Below are 17,771 nucleotides of genomic sequence, written 5' to 3'. Positions count from 1 at the left end.
CATCTACTGTCTTCTGTTTCTTCACAATGGTCATACAAGGGTAACCTGTAGTTTTATTTTATGTAACAATCTGCCTCCATGTTGTGATTCCAGAGCATTTAAGACAGTATTTCACTTTCTAGTGTAATGCCACCTCCTTCTGGTCTTCAGAATTCTTTGCCTCTAATATTGGCGGACAACTCACGGACTGTTGAGCTGGTCCTCCGGTGGCCTTTATTCTATTATTTATTTTCAGTTACTTTTGAGGCAAGGGCAGAGTACTGGGGATTGAGGCTTCTCCTGCCACATGCTGGGTTTGGGACCCTTGACTCTTCCGAGTTTGCCAGCTGGCTTGGTTGATACTCTTTTACCCTGTTTAATTGCATTTACATGCAGTTACCCTTTTGTCTACCATGTGCAATTTTTCATTTTAAGGGTAGCACTCCAATAAATCATGGCTGCTGCCCTCCGTATTAATACTTTGCCTTTAAAGGACTGGGAAGGGGATTGCTATAGGATCTAATGTTCTGACAACGTAAAAGTGTGAATGTGGATCTGGGTTATATTGGCTTATTCCTCCAAACCAGGTTCCACTTCTTTACGAGATGACTTACTTGGAATTTGCAGACACTCTTCTTTACTGAATAGCCAGCTGCTGGAAACCCTCAACTTCTTCTCTGACGAATAACACTAGGTACAGGAATTTTTAGACTCTTTCTACTTGTGAAATAAGTATACATACAAACTTTACTTTTCGTCAACAAACCATGTATTTGACGTCCATACACAATAAAAATTTCACTTTTCACATGAATATGTGACTTCCTGCAAGTATCTCGTACAGGCAGACGTTAGAAACAAATTGAGTTACAGTTAAAAGGAAGTTGGCTTGGATACCATGATCTTTCTTAACATTAATCATAAAATGAGTCTTGCCTCTAACAAGGTTGCGTCAAAGAGTCTACAAGAGTACTTTTTCAACTGTTCTTGTTTTAATAACAGTAGTCAATGACACAATAAGCACAGAGCTGCATATAAACTCCATGGTTCTTCCTTACACACTCACTAAAACATCCATGGAACGCCCAACGGGAACTTGTCGGTGCCATCCGACTGCCGCATCTACTCTCTTCCTGTGACTAATTTTCAACCTTCACACACAAACATGTGACATGCAGTGGGTAGGATTCTACCGGACCACACTCATATCCAGAATATCGTGTGTTCGAAATGGTACAAGGCTGAGTGGTTCTAGGATTTACACAGAAATTCTCGAATCACTGCATATCCCCCCTCCCCCCCCCCCCCCCCCCACCTCCAGATTGAACACATTTTATACATAATCACTATGCAAATAATATCACTGATAATAACATTTCATATCTTAACAGTATACATTTCTTACGTATGTTTATATACATATCTTTCATTTCCATAACAATTTTCTGTCCTACCTTGAACAATCTTTCACTTATTGTTTCTCTACTCTTTTCTTATCTTACTTTGTTGTTAAGACATGAGCATTTCCTTGTGGTTTTAGTCAGCTTTACTAATATGTAAAACTTGTGAGGACTTTTTCTTTATTTCCCCTTTTTTTCCAATCTTAAACATCAGATGTTCATGACACATGAGTAAAGTATTTTCTGTTCTTATCTTTTGTACTACCTTTATCTTAGTATGTACTATTTTCGTTATTTGTAGCTTGGAGGAACTCTGGACAAGATTAAAGTGTTCTTTTGACTCTCATTTAGTTCCAAGAAACATAATAATGCTAGTCGTTCATAGAATTCACACTTCCCAGAATAATCTCTCTCAAATTTGTGACTTTTGTCATGATACTGTTCCCTTCTCCTTGGATCAGCACCTATTCCTTGTGCTTGTGGGTTGACCTTATGAGAGCACTTCCTCTTTCCATTCTAGTAGGTACGTCCATACAAAACAATTTATATACAATTCTAGGCATTTTAGTGTCGAAAAATGTATTTTAATTGTGCATATAAAGTCATATTTCAACAAATTTTAGTAATAGGTCACATTTTGGCTAACTTTTTATATAATAGGTCATATTTATATCAACTTTTGCCAAAAACACGTATATTATTTTTCTCGTATCTTACGGGACACACGAATAAGAAAATGAATATGTTGCTCACAAGACAATGTTTAACGTGCTATTATGAAAGATAAACAGATAAATTAGTAGACAGCTTTATTTCTCAGGACTGTAGCAGAAAATCGGTGTACCACAACAGTCGTTTCATGAACATAAAACATTGTTGTGCAGAGTCGACAATATGCTCTGAGCCAACAAAGGTGGCAGTCGCACAGGTGTTCCCAGTAACCAGTTTGAATACAACCTATGCCTGAAGCAAAGTGCTCTGACAGCATGAAGTTGCGAGGATATGTTCGAGAATTTGGAGAGAAGTTCTTTAGTACTGATGGGAAAATTTTATTTTGTAAACTGTGTGAAGTTAAAGTTAGTGCAGAAAAGTGCTTTAATGTGTAACAACACTGTAATATCGCTAAACACAGCAGCTGTGTGAAACAAAGTGCTGAAAATAACAGCAGGCAAACACTGTTGTTTGAACAGACAGGTCAATTGTCAACCGTGCAATCATTCTGCAAGGATTTGTGTGAGATGATGGTGTCCTGCAACATACCATTGGAAAAGCTGAAGAATCCACACTTCAGACGGTTCTTGAAGAAGTACACAACACATTCAGTTCCAGATGAATCTACACTGAGAAAGAACTATTTATCCGTGTCCTACAATGGTGTGCTCAACAAAATACTAATTACTGTTGCTGAGCAAAAGATCTGGCTGTCGATAGATGAAACTACTGACATTAGTGGGCGATGTATTGCAGATGATGTTGTTGGTGTTCTAAAAGTTGATGGCCCTGGAGATATGTTCCTACTAATGTGTGAAGCTCTTGATAGAGTAAATAATTCGACGATTGCTGTTTTGTTTGACAACTCTCTGTAGCTACTGTGGCCGGACGGTGTGAAAAGAGACAATGTCTTGCTGCTTGTAACAGATGGTGCTTCATATATGGCTAAAGCAGCCAAAGGGCTTCAAACACTCTACCCCAGTATGGTGTATGCCACTTGCCTTGCACAGAGTTGCCGAAGAGGTGCAATCAAATTACCCTGATGTGGGCAAATTAATTTCCTGTGGCAAGAAAATCTATGTGAAGGCTCCGCTACGGGTGCAGAAATTCGAGGAACAAGCACCTTCAACGCCCCTCCCACCTAAACCTGTTCCTACACGATGGGGTTCTTGGCTTAATGCTGCTGAGTATTACTGCACTAACTACACCCAAATAAAGACAATCTTCTGTGAGCTTGATAGCGATGAATCAAGTGCTATCAAAATTGTGAAAGAAGTTTTTACAGGTACATTGTCACGAAACTTGGCATACATCAACGCCAATTTTTCAGTGATATCAGAAGCCATCAAACAACTGGAAGCTGTTGGCACTCAGCTATGTGAGGCCCTGAGTATTGTGCAACATGTGCAGAGTGAGTTGGGTCGAGCTTGTGGTCATGCGGCTGACAAAGTGAAAACCAAATTGCAAAGTGTTCTCCAATGGAATCCTGGATATTCTACACTGTGCAAAATTAGTGACAGTCTTTCAGCGAATGCCCCAACATTTGAAGATACTGAAACAAAGCTGAACTCCAGTGACCTGGCTGCCTTCAAGTATGCTCCAGTGACGTCTTGTGAAGTGAAGTGGAGAGGAGCTTTTCCAGGTACAAAACTATCTTCGGCGACAGCCGTAGATCTTTGACTGACATATGGTATTAAATAATGTGAAACGCTGTAAATACTATGTAGAAATAAAAATATTGTTTTACTGTTTTGATAGATGATCTTTTCACTGTACTTTGTGTTCAGAAAATAAAACATTCAGGCATTCAAAAAATAGGTGCAAATTAGCCACAAACCCTACAGAAAGAAAGAACTATACTTTTAATATTTTGAGAAGTGAATTTTGTATTACTTTATGGTGAATAAAAATTTAATAAACAAACAATAATGCTTTAAATAAACTTCTATTAAGTCACATTTTATTTTTTTAAGGTCATATTTACGTAAGTTTTAGGTCATAAATGCTTACACATTTCACTGTTTTGTAGGTAATTAAAATCCGGGCCCTACTAATTACTACTTTATAGTTGATAGTTACGTAAGAGCAACTCTTACTTATGTAGATTCGATGTAGAACCATCATAGCTTCCTATATATGTGTGCATATTTACATATGTACACACGTTTTCCCTAAAACACCTGGCGGTTCTCACATTGTGACGCTCCCGCTGGAGGTTTGAGTTCTCCCTCGGGCATGGGTGTGTGTGTTGTTCTCAGCATAAGTTGGTTTACAGTTTGGTCTCGTAGCAATTCACACATATTTGAACATTTCTCACATCATGACAGGCTTCCTCTTATGTGACTTAATGTTTGTGTAGAAGTGTCTATATGTGTATATGTGGATGTGTGTTCATGTAGTCTAATTCTTCGGCCTTCTTCTCTAAAGATAAGATTTAGGTTTTTAGTAACGACGAAAATAAGGAAGGACTTCAGCGATAGAAGTTTGTGAATACGGAAAGAGGGGAAAAAATAGATAGGTCCTCAAATGAAGTAAGAAAGGAAAAATAGATATGGATGCTAGGATCGAAGAAGAGAAAGAAGATAACCCCAAAGAAAGGAAACCCTTTCCACCCCCATTCCCTAGGATCCCTACCCCTCAGGTACTTCAGTGAGACACCAGAGGTGGTTTGGTGTTAAATTGTCTCCTATAGAACGTACTTGTCCCACTTTCACCCTTTGAGATCCTTGAAGAAAATCCTTGCAACCCTATGGAAATGGCAAATGATGAAAAATCAGGCACACTTATTTGTGAGCGTTGTTTGAAAGGTGTGATGTATGTTTTGTGTTAATCATTATTTATCTGTTCTTGTAAATCATGCTTTTAACTTCAATACCCACCCCTTTCAAAATTTATTACAAACCCTCCCACCTATATCACATCTCATAAAAGGTATAAAAGGTATACAAAATAGAAAATCTATACACTATGGTACAACAGTTGTTCAGCTTGTCACATACTATATTTTCCAAAAATATAATACTCTATTTAGTTTATTTCGTCTAGATATCACTTTTTGTCTGTGATTTTCTTAAGTTGTTCTCTGTTTCATAGTCGTATCATGTTTTCTAATCAATAAGATTACAGAATAGTTCTAGATTTTAAAGGAATTCGGTGCAGGAAACTGTTTGGAAAAAACACCAAAAACAACTCTGATTCAGACGGTCGTTACTCCACTCGTTAACTCTGAATGTTAACGTCCCTGGGGGATATACAATTTTACATCCTTCATATTGTCCCCCCTCCCCTGGTGTTAAATGTCAATCAAAATATTTCCTTATAGTATCCCAAGTATTATTATAATATTTTGGGCCCCACGGATCTGATATTAACTTTTCTTGAGCACTGGCAGACCAGTCCTTCTCCTTAAATTTCTTTTGAAAGTCTTCCCAAGAGGAAAAATTCTCAATATTTACTGTTCCCCGTTCTGAGGCTTCCCCTAGAAGTTACCCCACAGCAAATTCGATCTTCTTGGAATCTTCCCAGTTTTTTTGCAAAGCTTGATCAAATCTTTTTAAGAAATGTGTTGGATGTACATGTCCATCTGGCTTAAATTAGATAATCCTGAATTGGCTCCCCATTGCAAATCGGTCACCACTTCACTAGTTAACACGACCTTAGGTGAAGTTACCCTTTTTTCTACTTTGTCTTGGATAAGCTTAATTTCTCTCCACAGGTTGTCCATACCCTTCCTGGTATCATTAAGTTCGGAAGAAGGAATAGACGATATGTTCCCATATGTTACTCTCCCGGTAACCTTTCGATCTATAATTTCTCCAAATTGTACCTCCAAACTAATTATGTTTATAATATCGGAGTTAGCGGTTTTCTCTTTGAAATTCCTTTCTACATTATCTACCTGTGTATTGACACCTTTAAGTTCTGATTCTACATTATTACATTTGTTCACGGTGTCAAGTTCTAACATTTTCTATAAATCTTGAAAATTGTCATTCTGTTTCTGACTAAGGTTAGTATACATATAATTTATATGAGTGGCCAACTCGTTCTTTAAATCTACTTTTAAATTCTGTGCTTTAGTACTTATGGTGTGAAATTCGGCCTTCAAAGCACCCATGCCTTCGCATAGATTACTAAATTCGTTGCTTTGACAGTCGACTTTGGCATTTAACAAACCTAAATTTGTTGTTTGAGTATTAATTGAGAATTTAATGATTTTAATGTAAGACTTTGATCTTTGATTATATTTATCAACTCAGCCCAGTCAGGCACTTCTTTGCTAATGTTCATGGCTATAGCTGGGTCTTGAGTTTCCCCAACCTGTTGTATATCTTCCACACTTTTATATGCCTTAGCTCTTGTAAGCATTTAAAACTAACTTCAAATATAATAATTACACAATAACAATTCACTCAACGATATCTTATCTTGCACCACTTCATACTAAAGTAATCAAGTTTTGTTTCATGCTCACCAGAGTAGAATTCTCGATTCTTAGGTGAGCGATTGTGGAGGCAGGTCAGCACAGGTGAACAGCGACTGGTGCCGGCGGCGTAAGATGTATGTTGGTTTCTGCATCTGTGTCCCCACGATGTGTGCGAGAGCTGTATACCCTCCGCACTTGATCTTCTTAGCTGAAGCATTCTGTGCCTACTTCTTAGACAAATACGTCAAAATCTTCTGTGTACTTTCATAATTTGATTGAATCTGTGGTGGGTATCATTAACTCCATATGAACTCTCTCTCGATGGATGGACTGGTGACTTCTGTTTGGTCCCTTGACCACCAGCCAACCATCCACCCAGTGATAAACCTCTCACAGTTGACTGTGTGAATAATGATAGTGCCTGTACTTCCTCTAGAGGAGGCAGGATCCATTCCCAGCACATTCATTCACAGCAGCTTCCACTCCCTTGATGGTAGTCAGAGCAATTTCCAGCTGCTTACAAATGTCATGTAGCTCATCCCATAAGTTTGTAGACTTCCATGGCCAGCATCAATTTGAATAAAATCACTTTGGGTATTAGGCTGTCTTTATGAAACACAACTACTACTGAAATGCAGAAATTTTGATCGAATTTGCAATGGTCCTCTTCAGGTCCGTTAATTTCCCTGAAGAGGACTGCTGCAGAGTTGGTCAAAACCTCAACATTTTAGTTGTTTTCATCTTTCAAAATGATGTAACCTAATGCCCTAAATTACATCTTTCTTTTTAAATCTCTCATCCCACGTTTTAGAACAGCATTCACAGTGGGACTACACCGTGGCTGGTGCAATGTTTTACAGAAAAGTAAAGAAATAACTGTAAAATAAGCTTGCTGATTCTTTATCCATTTATGTATCTATTAGGTTAATCCCCCAATTTACTATTGATGCAGACAATATATATTCCTGTTGACCAGAAAACTAAGTGTAACAACATATGTTAGTTACAGTATGTGCTACAGTAACTAAATCACAAATGCTGATTTACTACGAAATATGTTGTGCACAACACTCATAACTTCCAAAAGCTCTCAAAAACGAATAATTATTCTTTCGAATATATGCTTTGTACTGTGCTACTACTGCCAAAATTGTATAAAACACAAATGTTGATTACAGCTAGTGCCATAGCTTGAAATGCATTTTTGCTGGCACTCAGCATATGAAAATACACAATACATCAAATTGCACAAGAGTTTTCATTCAGTTAACGTTTTTTGACCTATGTTTTCGAGGCAGATTTATTTGATACATGATTTTACTTGGACATAAAGGAAATAATGTAAGTCTGCTTATATCAGCTTACATACAAAAATAAAAGTATATGAATGTGCTAATTGCATCAATTTTGCTCTTACGTGGTTTTGTGACATCTTTTACACTAGTGTGTCAAAGGTGAACAGTGTAATGTCAATATACATTGCAAAACCAACATAAAATGAGGGGCACAACAAAGCACATCTTCTGCTTGGAGTGCTAAGAATGCAATGTTTAGTATGTCATAGCACTTGGAATTGGGAGGAGCAGGATTCATATCCCCATTGAGCCGTCCAGACAGGTTTTCTATCATTTCCTACATCGGTTAAGGTGAATGCCAGAATGGGTCCGAGCTTGTGTTATGTCTCGAACAAAATTATCAGCAGGACACTAAATTCTAAGCTTCCTTCCCTTCATAGATCTTACCAGGCTTTTGTTGTTTTCTTTAGATATAGTTCTGGGTTAACACAAACAACAGTTAATTAGATGCTATTGAATTATCTATATCTATAATCATACTCTGCAAACCACTGTGAAGTTCATGGCAGAGAGTACTTCGCATTTTATCATGTGTTGCGGTTTCTTCCCATTCTGTTCACATATGGAATGACTTGTTAAATGCCTTTTTTTTTTTTTTTTTTGCACTGTAGTTGGTCTTAATTTGCGATTCTTGTAAGAGCGATAAGTAAGGACTCTTGTCACATTGCTAGATTTCCACTTAATTCTGTTTCTTGACACTTTGCAAGTAGGTTTTTGTGGGTTAGTTTGCATCTATTTTCAAGCATCTGCCAGGTCTGTTTTTTCAGTATTCCTGTTGTGCTCTCACACAGGTCAAACAAATCTGTCACAGTTTATGCTGCCTTCTTTGTGCGCATTCAAAACCACCCCCCGGGAGCAGAAAGACTTACCTTAGGGGGAAAAAAGGACGGGTATACACTCGGGTTCGCGCGCGCGCGCGCGCACACACACACACACACAAGAGCAGACGAATATGTCTGCTTGTGTCTGTATATCTGTGTGTGTGTGTGTGTGTGTGTGTGTGTGTGTGTGTGCGCGCGAGTGTATACCCGTCCTTTTTTCCCCCTGAGGTAAGTCTTTCTGCTCCCGGGATTGGAATGACTCCTTACCCTCTCCCTTAAAACCCACATCCTTTCGTCTTTCCCTCTCCTTCCCTCTTTCCTGATGAGGCAACAGTTTGTTGTGAAAGCTTGAATTTTGTGTGTATGTTTGTGTTTGTTTGTGTGTCTGTCGACCTGCCAGCACTTGCATTTGGCAAGTCACATTATCTTTGTTTTTAGATATATAAAGTATGAAAAGAGTTTGACTAGTGGCTGGATGTTCATGTACGCAGTAGTATGCACACTGAACATTCATGAAAAGTAAATAAGACTTTTGATCTTGAGCATGAATGAAGAAAGTACCTCAAGATGTACCCTTGTAAATTTGGATAGTTGTGTTCTGAAAATAAAAACTTGGTAGTCCTATTGTGTAAGTTGAAATTCACCACAAATTTCTATCTTCATTAATGTGAAATCAGGTGAAACTTTTTGAAACATCCTATGCATCTGATCAAAATGCTGGATCTAAAACGGAAACTGTTATTAAGAAATATTGATTGGAATTGTATTGTTCGCAGGTTGTGCATTTTGGAATGAATGAAAAGCTAGGAAATATAAGTTTTGACATGCCTCAACCTGGAGAGATGGTTTTGGAGAAGCCATATTCAGAGAAAACTGCTCAGCTGATTGATTCTGAGGTTCGTCAATTGATACAGAGCGCTTACGAACGTACAACTTCGTTACTTACTGATCATAAAGATGATGTCCGAAAGGTATGTTACTACCTGACAAACATTGGCACTAATAAATAATGATTTGCTCCAAAAACCTGTTAAAACTGATGAAATATTTCTCTGCAACAGGTTGCAGAACGCCTGTTAAAAAAAGAAATTTTAAGTCGGGATGATATGATTGAATTGCTTGGGGCACGACCGTTCCCTGAAAAGTCAACATATGAAGAATTTGTTGAAGGAACGGGGTCATTTGAAGAAGACACAACTTTACCAGAGGGTCTTCGTGAATGGAATAAAAGCAGAGAGCAAGATGGAAATACTGACAGTGGAAAAAGTGAGGAAGATCTTAAGGGCAAAAATACGGCAATGAAGATCAGTTCAGCATAAGATACTATGTAGAACTCATCGAGGTAAGCTATTTTTTATATCATCATTTAACTTGGTTATGAATGGTCTTTTAAAAGTAGTGTGACAGGATTACTGAAGTTAGCATGTATTTTGTAACAAACAGTTAATTTTTTTCACACTCAAGAATATTATGTGCTTGCAGCTAGCACTTTTCTTCATTTTGCTTTTCCTATAGGGAGCATGCCAACAGTTTTTGAAATGTTTTCTGTTTTGAGGTAAGCCTTGAAGCTAGTCATTGTGATACAGGCACTGATGATGTATCTTAGAGGTGGGTTTGAACTAATGTCATACATGCAATAGAATTCAGTCTTTTATTTATAACATTAATTCTCTTAGAGTATCTGAGATTTATTTTTATATTTTGCATCATGTGGTGGAACTGTTTTTGCTGAGCAAAATTCATTCACTGATTGGATGAGGGATGCACAGTGCTCGGGAGGCAGTACACTTTGTCAGTCAATCTTTGAGTGTGATCCTTGCTTGCCAATTTACTTAGTACTGTGGCATTGTTGTGAGTGAAATCAAAGCTTTCCTATTGCGGCATTCAGTTTTAAAATACTGAAAACCTTGCAATGAATTGTGGGTAGGCTGTTACATGAGACTGTAATTCATGATGAGGTAGGTTTATACTCTGGTCTGATGCTCACTTCTATTTTCTTTTTATGGGGTTACTTCTTTTACTAAGATTTATTCCGTATAGTGAATAGTCTCGGTTAGTTCTATCCCAGTCCATAACAAAAAAGAAGTTTTACTGTATTTGGTATTTGTAGCATTCCTTTAGTTTTGATCCCTATTAGATATCCTTGTGTGAGGAACACACACCCTAGATACACAGTTGAAAATAAAATTGCTTACCATAAAGTCCGCTACACTACAGCGAAAGGCATAATGCCAGTTTTATTCTTAAAAGTTTTTCTCTATTTCTTAATTCACAAACTTTTGTTCATGTTGATTTCTGTTTTTATAAAGCAGATATTTCTCATGTATTATTAAATCAGTTCATTAAGTCTGAAGTCTGTGTCCAACAGAATTTAAAATGATTTTCCATGCAACACACTTCCATTTCCCAAGGTAGTATGCCACTACTTAGCCACAGCACAGTAAAATGTGGGTAAACCACCATTGATAGCATATGAGAGATTTTTTCGGATGCTAACATTTAGATGATCAGAGATTTGATTATCTTTAGAAGGGGGGGGGGGGAAGTATTCAAAATTTTATGAATTGATGTAAGTTTCTATTTTGTTGGTTTTTTCCTCCCACTTAGCTGCGGCTCCCTTCTGCACCACCTGTTTCTCTTGTATATTTCCACATTCCCAAAATGAGGGGACCATCTGTGGTGTGGAACATGACAAAAAGCAGTAAATAACCAATACATTTAAAACTCTTGAGGGTAGTTGAATTTACTCCATAAATGAGTCATATTACATGTTTTCACACACTAAAAACTTTCTCTCGGTTTATCAAGTTACCTCAAAATATGATACCATATGACACAATACAGTAAGATTAAGCAAACCAGGGTTTTTTTTTTTTTTTTTTTTTTTTTTTTTTTTTTTTTTTTTTTTTTTTTTTTTTTTTTTTTTTGAAAATACTGATATCTCCGTTGTTACCTATTCAAGAAAACATGATGTAATTAAGCAGTTGAAATTTATTCTGACCAAATCTCCCTTAAATCTCCATTAAACCTCCCTTAAAATCACTATCAAATGTTGGTCACCCTAATTGTACTATATGCACAGAATAAATTAGCACTTTCCTGGGAATGGAGAAACAGATAGAAGTCTAATGATACGTGTTGTTTCCGCCCGTTGTAAATCATAGCTAGGAAACAGGACATCATGTTTTAGCAACATTGCTTTGTAGTAGGTATTGTGAATGTGAAATGTTGACTTCAGTGAGCTGAATGCTTTTACACATTCCCCCCACACTTGTTTGTGTGAAATCTGTTGATCTGGTTTAAATGAAAAGTATATGCTGCATCAAGATAGTTTTGCCATCAATATGAAATGCTGCTGTGTAAATAGTTATCAGAGACATTCGTAAAAATATGCTATCATTTCATATGTGAGACGAATGAGTACATTTCTACTAAAGCTTGTTGTTAAATATGGTTTGTTGCAGTACTAGTTGCTGGCACCCTCATAAGCGAGTGAACCTGACTCATAGGATGCCTCTGCGAGTTACAGTTAATCAACATACCAAATTGCATTGTCTTCAAAGAGTGCCAGTTGATGAGCCAAACATAAGTGGCATTTTATCATCAGTAAACTGGTCTGAGCATTTTAAAAATGCTCTTTTTCTATGCCATTAGCATCAGTTTGCACATTTTATATATGTGTTGTATCTGTTAAAACTTTTTTATTTTATTTTTAATTGCTGCCAGTTCAACTGAGGAATACTTTTGTAAAACATTGCTGAAGAACCTATGTATTCAAAATGTTTCTGAAATACAAATCAGTATTTATGATTCAGCAGAAATACAGAAGTATTTGTAAAGTTTGTGATCATTTTTGTATAAGTGTTTTCATTGTTTAATCATTTTGTACATAAATGATTTTCTAGGATATCTTTTTTTCACATTTGAGTCCATTTTTGTAGGGTTTGTTGTTTTGTGACATTTCTAATATGTTATAATAGGTCCCATCATTTCCATTACTCAGATTTCAGAATCATTTTAGAAACAGGTTGTGTAGTTTGTATGTGGAGATATTGAACGTCAGACTTGTGGATTTATTTTGGTAGATAGTGCGAGTTACATAGCATGTTGCGAAGGCTTCATTCATTTTGTGGACTTAAAATGATGAGGGTAAAACAGTGTGAAGGGTATAGAATGATTCATGTGAGACCTGAAGCCACCCATTTTACTGATCTTCATGTTACAGTTTCATTGTAATATGCAGAAAGATATAAATTAGAGAAAAAGTAAACACAAACTGCTCAAAGGATCACAGTTTTAATCACATGAAATTGTAAGATGCAGGTAGTGGGAAATCTAAGTATTACTGTACGAGAAAAACCTTACTAAATTGTAAACCACATAGCTACTAAATAGAAGCACAAAGATATTACTCTTGTTATTCAGTGCATTGAAATTCTAAAGTATAACATGTTACTGTGACTGCCATATATACTTCGTATATCTGGTACGGTTGATTAACTGTCAACTAAAACTTGAGATGTGTGAAAACAGTGATGTGCCTGTACAGATTATGAAGGTTAGTATTTATTGTAGATGACATATAATTTTTTTAATTAAAAAAGAAAATGAAAAATGAGTGTTTAATTTTCCTTTAGAGACAGAATAATTTGTATCCACTTTTCTTAGTGTCTCCGTACCTACCTCACTCCAAAACAAACAGTATTTGTCAGTGATTAAAAAGGATCCAAGTCTTTACCAGAGTTCAGAAGAAAGCATGTGTGTGGGAATGTGTGATAAGTCACAAACACTGCAGAAAAGGGAAATAAAGTATTGCAAATAAAGAAAGCACTGTGCAATGTTTCTTCCTACAGGATTGGTTCAAGACAGTTATGTGAATTGTAAGATTCTTGCTCTGGTAGTATTCACAACCAGTGGGGCAGTAACGAGTAGTATAGATTTTTGCCTTGCCAGAGAAGTTTATAAATTCAAAATGGTTAATGTTAGATCATCATTATTTTCATTATCTGCTAGACATATTCAGAAGCAGACTACACTTTTGTAACCTGGCTTAAAGCATGTTCTGTAGAGTAAAAATATTATATAAAGGATATATTACTACTCACCATATAGCAGAGATGTTGAGTCGGAGATAGGCACAACAAAAAGAATGGAAAACAAATAAGCTTTCGGCCAAAAAGGCCTTCATCGGAATTTCGGAATTAGACAACATACACAAGCACACAAATGCAACTCGCACAATCACGGCCACAGTATCTGACTGCCGAGGCAGCAGGGGGGGCAGCCTTAGTCCCACAGATGTACTACACCTTTCCAAAGGTCTCACCTTTTGCCCCACTCCCAAATTCAATCATGCTGGTTTTGTTAAAGACGTTTTTTTCCTTCTACCGGTTCCTATCGTGGAAACATTTTTTTGCCACCACCCCTGCCAATCAGACTCGTCAAAAAATTAATGTTGAACCCTGCCTGACTCAGTTCACTCCTCCATCCAACCCTGATCGGTCCCCACTGCCCCCAAATCGCCTCCTGTTAACTTTCCAGAATTTCTTAACCTCAAACCTTGTCTCATTATTATTCACCGAATCCCTCATGCAAGCTAACATTAAATCCACATAAAGAACTGCACTCCACCACGTAAAAACTGATTCCGATCTTATTATTCTAACAGCTGACAAAGGCTCCACAACTGTTGTTTTGTACTGCAAGGATTACCTGGCCGATGGACTCTACCAGCTGTCAGATTCCACCACCTGCAAACCCTGCCACAGTGATCCCCTTTCAGAAACCCAGCAGTATCTTCCTGCAGTCCATCTCTCTCTGCTCACCCTTACCACTCCCCTGCAGTCCTACCTTCTGCATGCTACCCTATGTCCATAAACCCAATGACCCAGGACACCCCATTCTGGACTGTTACTGTCTCCCCTGTGAGAAAATCTCTGCTTTCGTAGACTAATACCTTCATCTTGTTACCTGCAACCTACCCGCCTATATAAAAGTACCAACTATTTCCTTCCCCTACTTTCCACAGTTTTGTTCTTTTACCGCATGGTGCCCTGCTTCCCACTGTTGATGCAGCCTCCCTTTATACCAAAGTTTCTAATATCCATAGGCTTGCTGCTATTGGAACCTATAACATCCTACCTAATTACCATGGTCAACCATATCCTCACCCACAATTACTTCTCCTTTGAAGGTATCACCTGCAGACAAATCTGGGCAATGGACACCCATATGGCACCGTCCTGTGCTAACCTATATATGGGCCATCAAGAGAGATCCTTTTTAACCACCCAAATCCCAAACCCCTCAACTGCTTCTGATTCATTGATGAAATCTTCGTGATATGGATTTAGGGCAAGGACCTATCCATATTCCCCCAGAACCTCAACACCTTCTCCCCATTCACTTCACCTGGTCCTCCTCAACCCAACAAGCCGTCTTCCTCAATGTTGACCTTCATCAGTACCTCTGCCCATATCAAACCCATCAACCACAAGCAATACCTCCATTACAATGGCTGCTATGCATTCCACACTAAGAAGTCCTGCTCATAAAGCCTAGGCATTTGTGGCCACCGCATCTATAGTGATGAGTGGCCTCTCTTGAAATATAGCAAGGGTCTCATTGAGGCCTTCACAGACTGTAATTACCCTCCGACCCTTGTACGGATACGGATCTGCCATACCTTATCTCTCCAATCACCCTTCACATCCTTAAGTCCCACCGTCCAGCCACAGAGGAGCTTTCACCTTGTGACTCAGTACCACCCAGAACTGGAGCAACCAAATCACATGCTCCACCAACGTTTTACTGCCTCTCGTCATGCCCTGAAATGAGAAATGTCCAACCCCCCCCCCCCCCCCCCCCCCCCACCGCCATTCATTCCCATGACTCCCACAGTTGTATGCCGACTTACACGAAACCTACGCAATATCCCTGCACAGCTCCTGCTCGCAACTCCTTGCCTCATGGTTCATAATCCTGTAATAGATGTAGATGCAAGAACTGTCCCATACATCCTCCTCCCACCACCACCACCACCACCACCACCACCACCACCTTCTCCAGTGTGGTCACAAGCATCACCTATCCCATCATAGATAGGGCTACCAGTGAAACCAATCACATGAAATACAAACGATGCTGCAACCACTATGCTGCATTCATGGGCACAACATCCAGCACGCTCTCTGTTAGTGTGAACGGCCAATCAAAAGCTGTGGTCAAGAAACAGCTGGACCACCCAGTTGCTTAACACACTACCCAACACAACACTCTTCATTTTAATAACTGCTTCACACCCTTTGCCATCTGGAAGCTTCCTAACAACACCAGCTTTTTTGAATAACCTTCTTGGCCTCATCCTTCATTAGTCGTGGTCCTGCACCCACCTATCCCCTTCGCTGGTACCTCTCCAGCACTACATAATCTTTTATTCCACCAATGCACCCACATTCTCTTTACTTCTCTCCTTTTCCACTGCTTCTGCCTTCCATCTAACCTCCTGACTATGCTCACACAAATAGCACTTTTACCATTCCCTTCCCCTAGCCTGCCATCCCTCCCTCTCCATGCCCCACCCTTTTTATCCCTGCCACCTAGATTGCTTCTGCAACATGCATAACGTTAAACAAAAATGTTACACACACACACACACACACACACACACACTCACACTCACACTCACACTCACACTCTCTCTCTCTCTCTCTCTCTCTCTCTCTCTCTCTCTCTCTCTCTCTCTCTCTCTCTCGTATCCATCCACACATATACAGACACAGGCAGACATATGGGTAACCCACCATGCCTCAACTTCCGCTAATTTCAAGTTGCTGCCCCCTTGTACCTCACCAGTCATTCAACATCATCTTTGCCTCTGTACATCCGCCTCGACTGACATCTCCTTCCTTCTTTCCTGATGAAGCAACCTTGGGTTGCGAAAGCTTGAAATTTGTATGTGTGTTTGTGTGTTTTTTATTGTCTCCTATCAACATACCAACACTTTCGTTTGGTAAGTTACAGCATCTTTGTTTTTAGATATATTTTTTCCTACGTGGAATGTTTCCCTCTATTACGTGCTTGGTGTGGGATGTGTCTACCTGTGGCAGCAATACAGGCCTGACAAGGACAGGGCATGCTGTGAGAATTCTGTGTAGTACTGTTAACTTCACATTAATAATTCACAATGGTAAAATTAATGACGCACGGCAGTAACAATGCTTCATGAAAGCATAATATTATACAGATATTCACTGTCAAAGTAATATAGTTCTGAGTAGTGTTAATGTATGTGAAATTAATGAATACATCTTTTGTAGCACTTATAATCAGTTGCTTACTACGTTTGGTAGGGTATGCAAGCAGAAAAGAGCACAATGCCCTCTGACTTCCACTAAGAAATATTGATCAGAAGAAAGGAGCTACTCTGCCAGGAAAATTCTTACAAACTGTAACTTAGTTTACTGCTCATATTGCATCAATTATACAGGGTGGCGCACAAAATGTGTTATCAATTGTTCCTTTCACAATTTACGATGCACATTAGATATCCCGCTGGGATCTCTACAGCAGTACCAGCAGAGCTTGGAAAAACAAATGAGTTACGAAATGACATGTAATTCATGATACTGCCAGTAGGAGACTAGTAAGCAGCAATGGCTGACAACGGAAGACTGATGACTCAGCAACGATCGGCAATTGTTTTACTTTTTCATGAAACGAAAAGCCTTGTTGTGACTCAGAGGCATTTTCGATAACAGTTTAGCACACGATGGGTCCCTTGCAAGAAGACCATCCACAGGTTGTACAATAAATTTTTACAGGAAGGAACAGTATTGGAAGCGAAGCATCCTCGGCCTAAGCCTGTTTGTTCACCGGAGAATATTGAAGCGGTACGAGTTGCTGTACAGAGAAGTCCCGGGAAATCGTGTAGAAAGGCAGCACTGCAACTGGGAATATCCAGATGCTCCATTCAACGCATTCTTTAAAGTGACCTCCATATGTACCCATACAAGATGACCTGTGCACAGAAGCTCACTGAAGAACACAAGCAGCAGAGACTACTGTTTGCTCAGTGGGC

At 38.7% G+C, this 17,771-nt stretch overlaps 1 protein-coding gene across 1 annotated transcript in view; it reads left to right on the top strand.

The window, feature by feature from the left end:
• LOC124782852 (AFG3-like protein 2) overlaps positions 1–13,310 on the top strand; it is a 198,091-nt gene extending 184,781 nt beyond the window's left edge. The window contains exons 13-15 of the mRNA XM_047253977.1: positions 9,469–9,663; positions 9,754–10,034; positions 12,157–13,310. Of these exons, the coding sequence (XP_047109933.1) occupies positions 9,469–9,663; positions 9,754–10,011 (453 nt within the window). The 3' untranslated portion in view covers positions 10,012–10,034; positions 12,157–13,310. The remainder of the gene's footprint in view (positions 1–9,468; positions 9,664–9,753; positions 10,035–12,156) is intronic.
• Positions 13,311–17,771: the final 4,461 nt, after the last annotated feature.

The sequence above is a fragment of the Schistocerca piceifrons genome, chromosome 1 (genome assembly GCF_021461385.2).
Source record: "Schistocerca piceifrons isolate TAMUIC-IGC-003096 chromosome 1, iqSchPice1.1, whole genome shotgun sequence".
NCBI classification, from domain to species: Eukaryota; Metazoa; Arthropoda; class Insecta; order Orthoptera; family Acrididae; genus Schistocerca; species Schistocerca piceifrons.
Note: the sequence above shows the minus strand (reverse complement) of the source record. Positions and strands in the feature narration are given on the sequence as shown.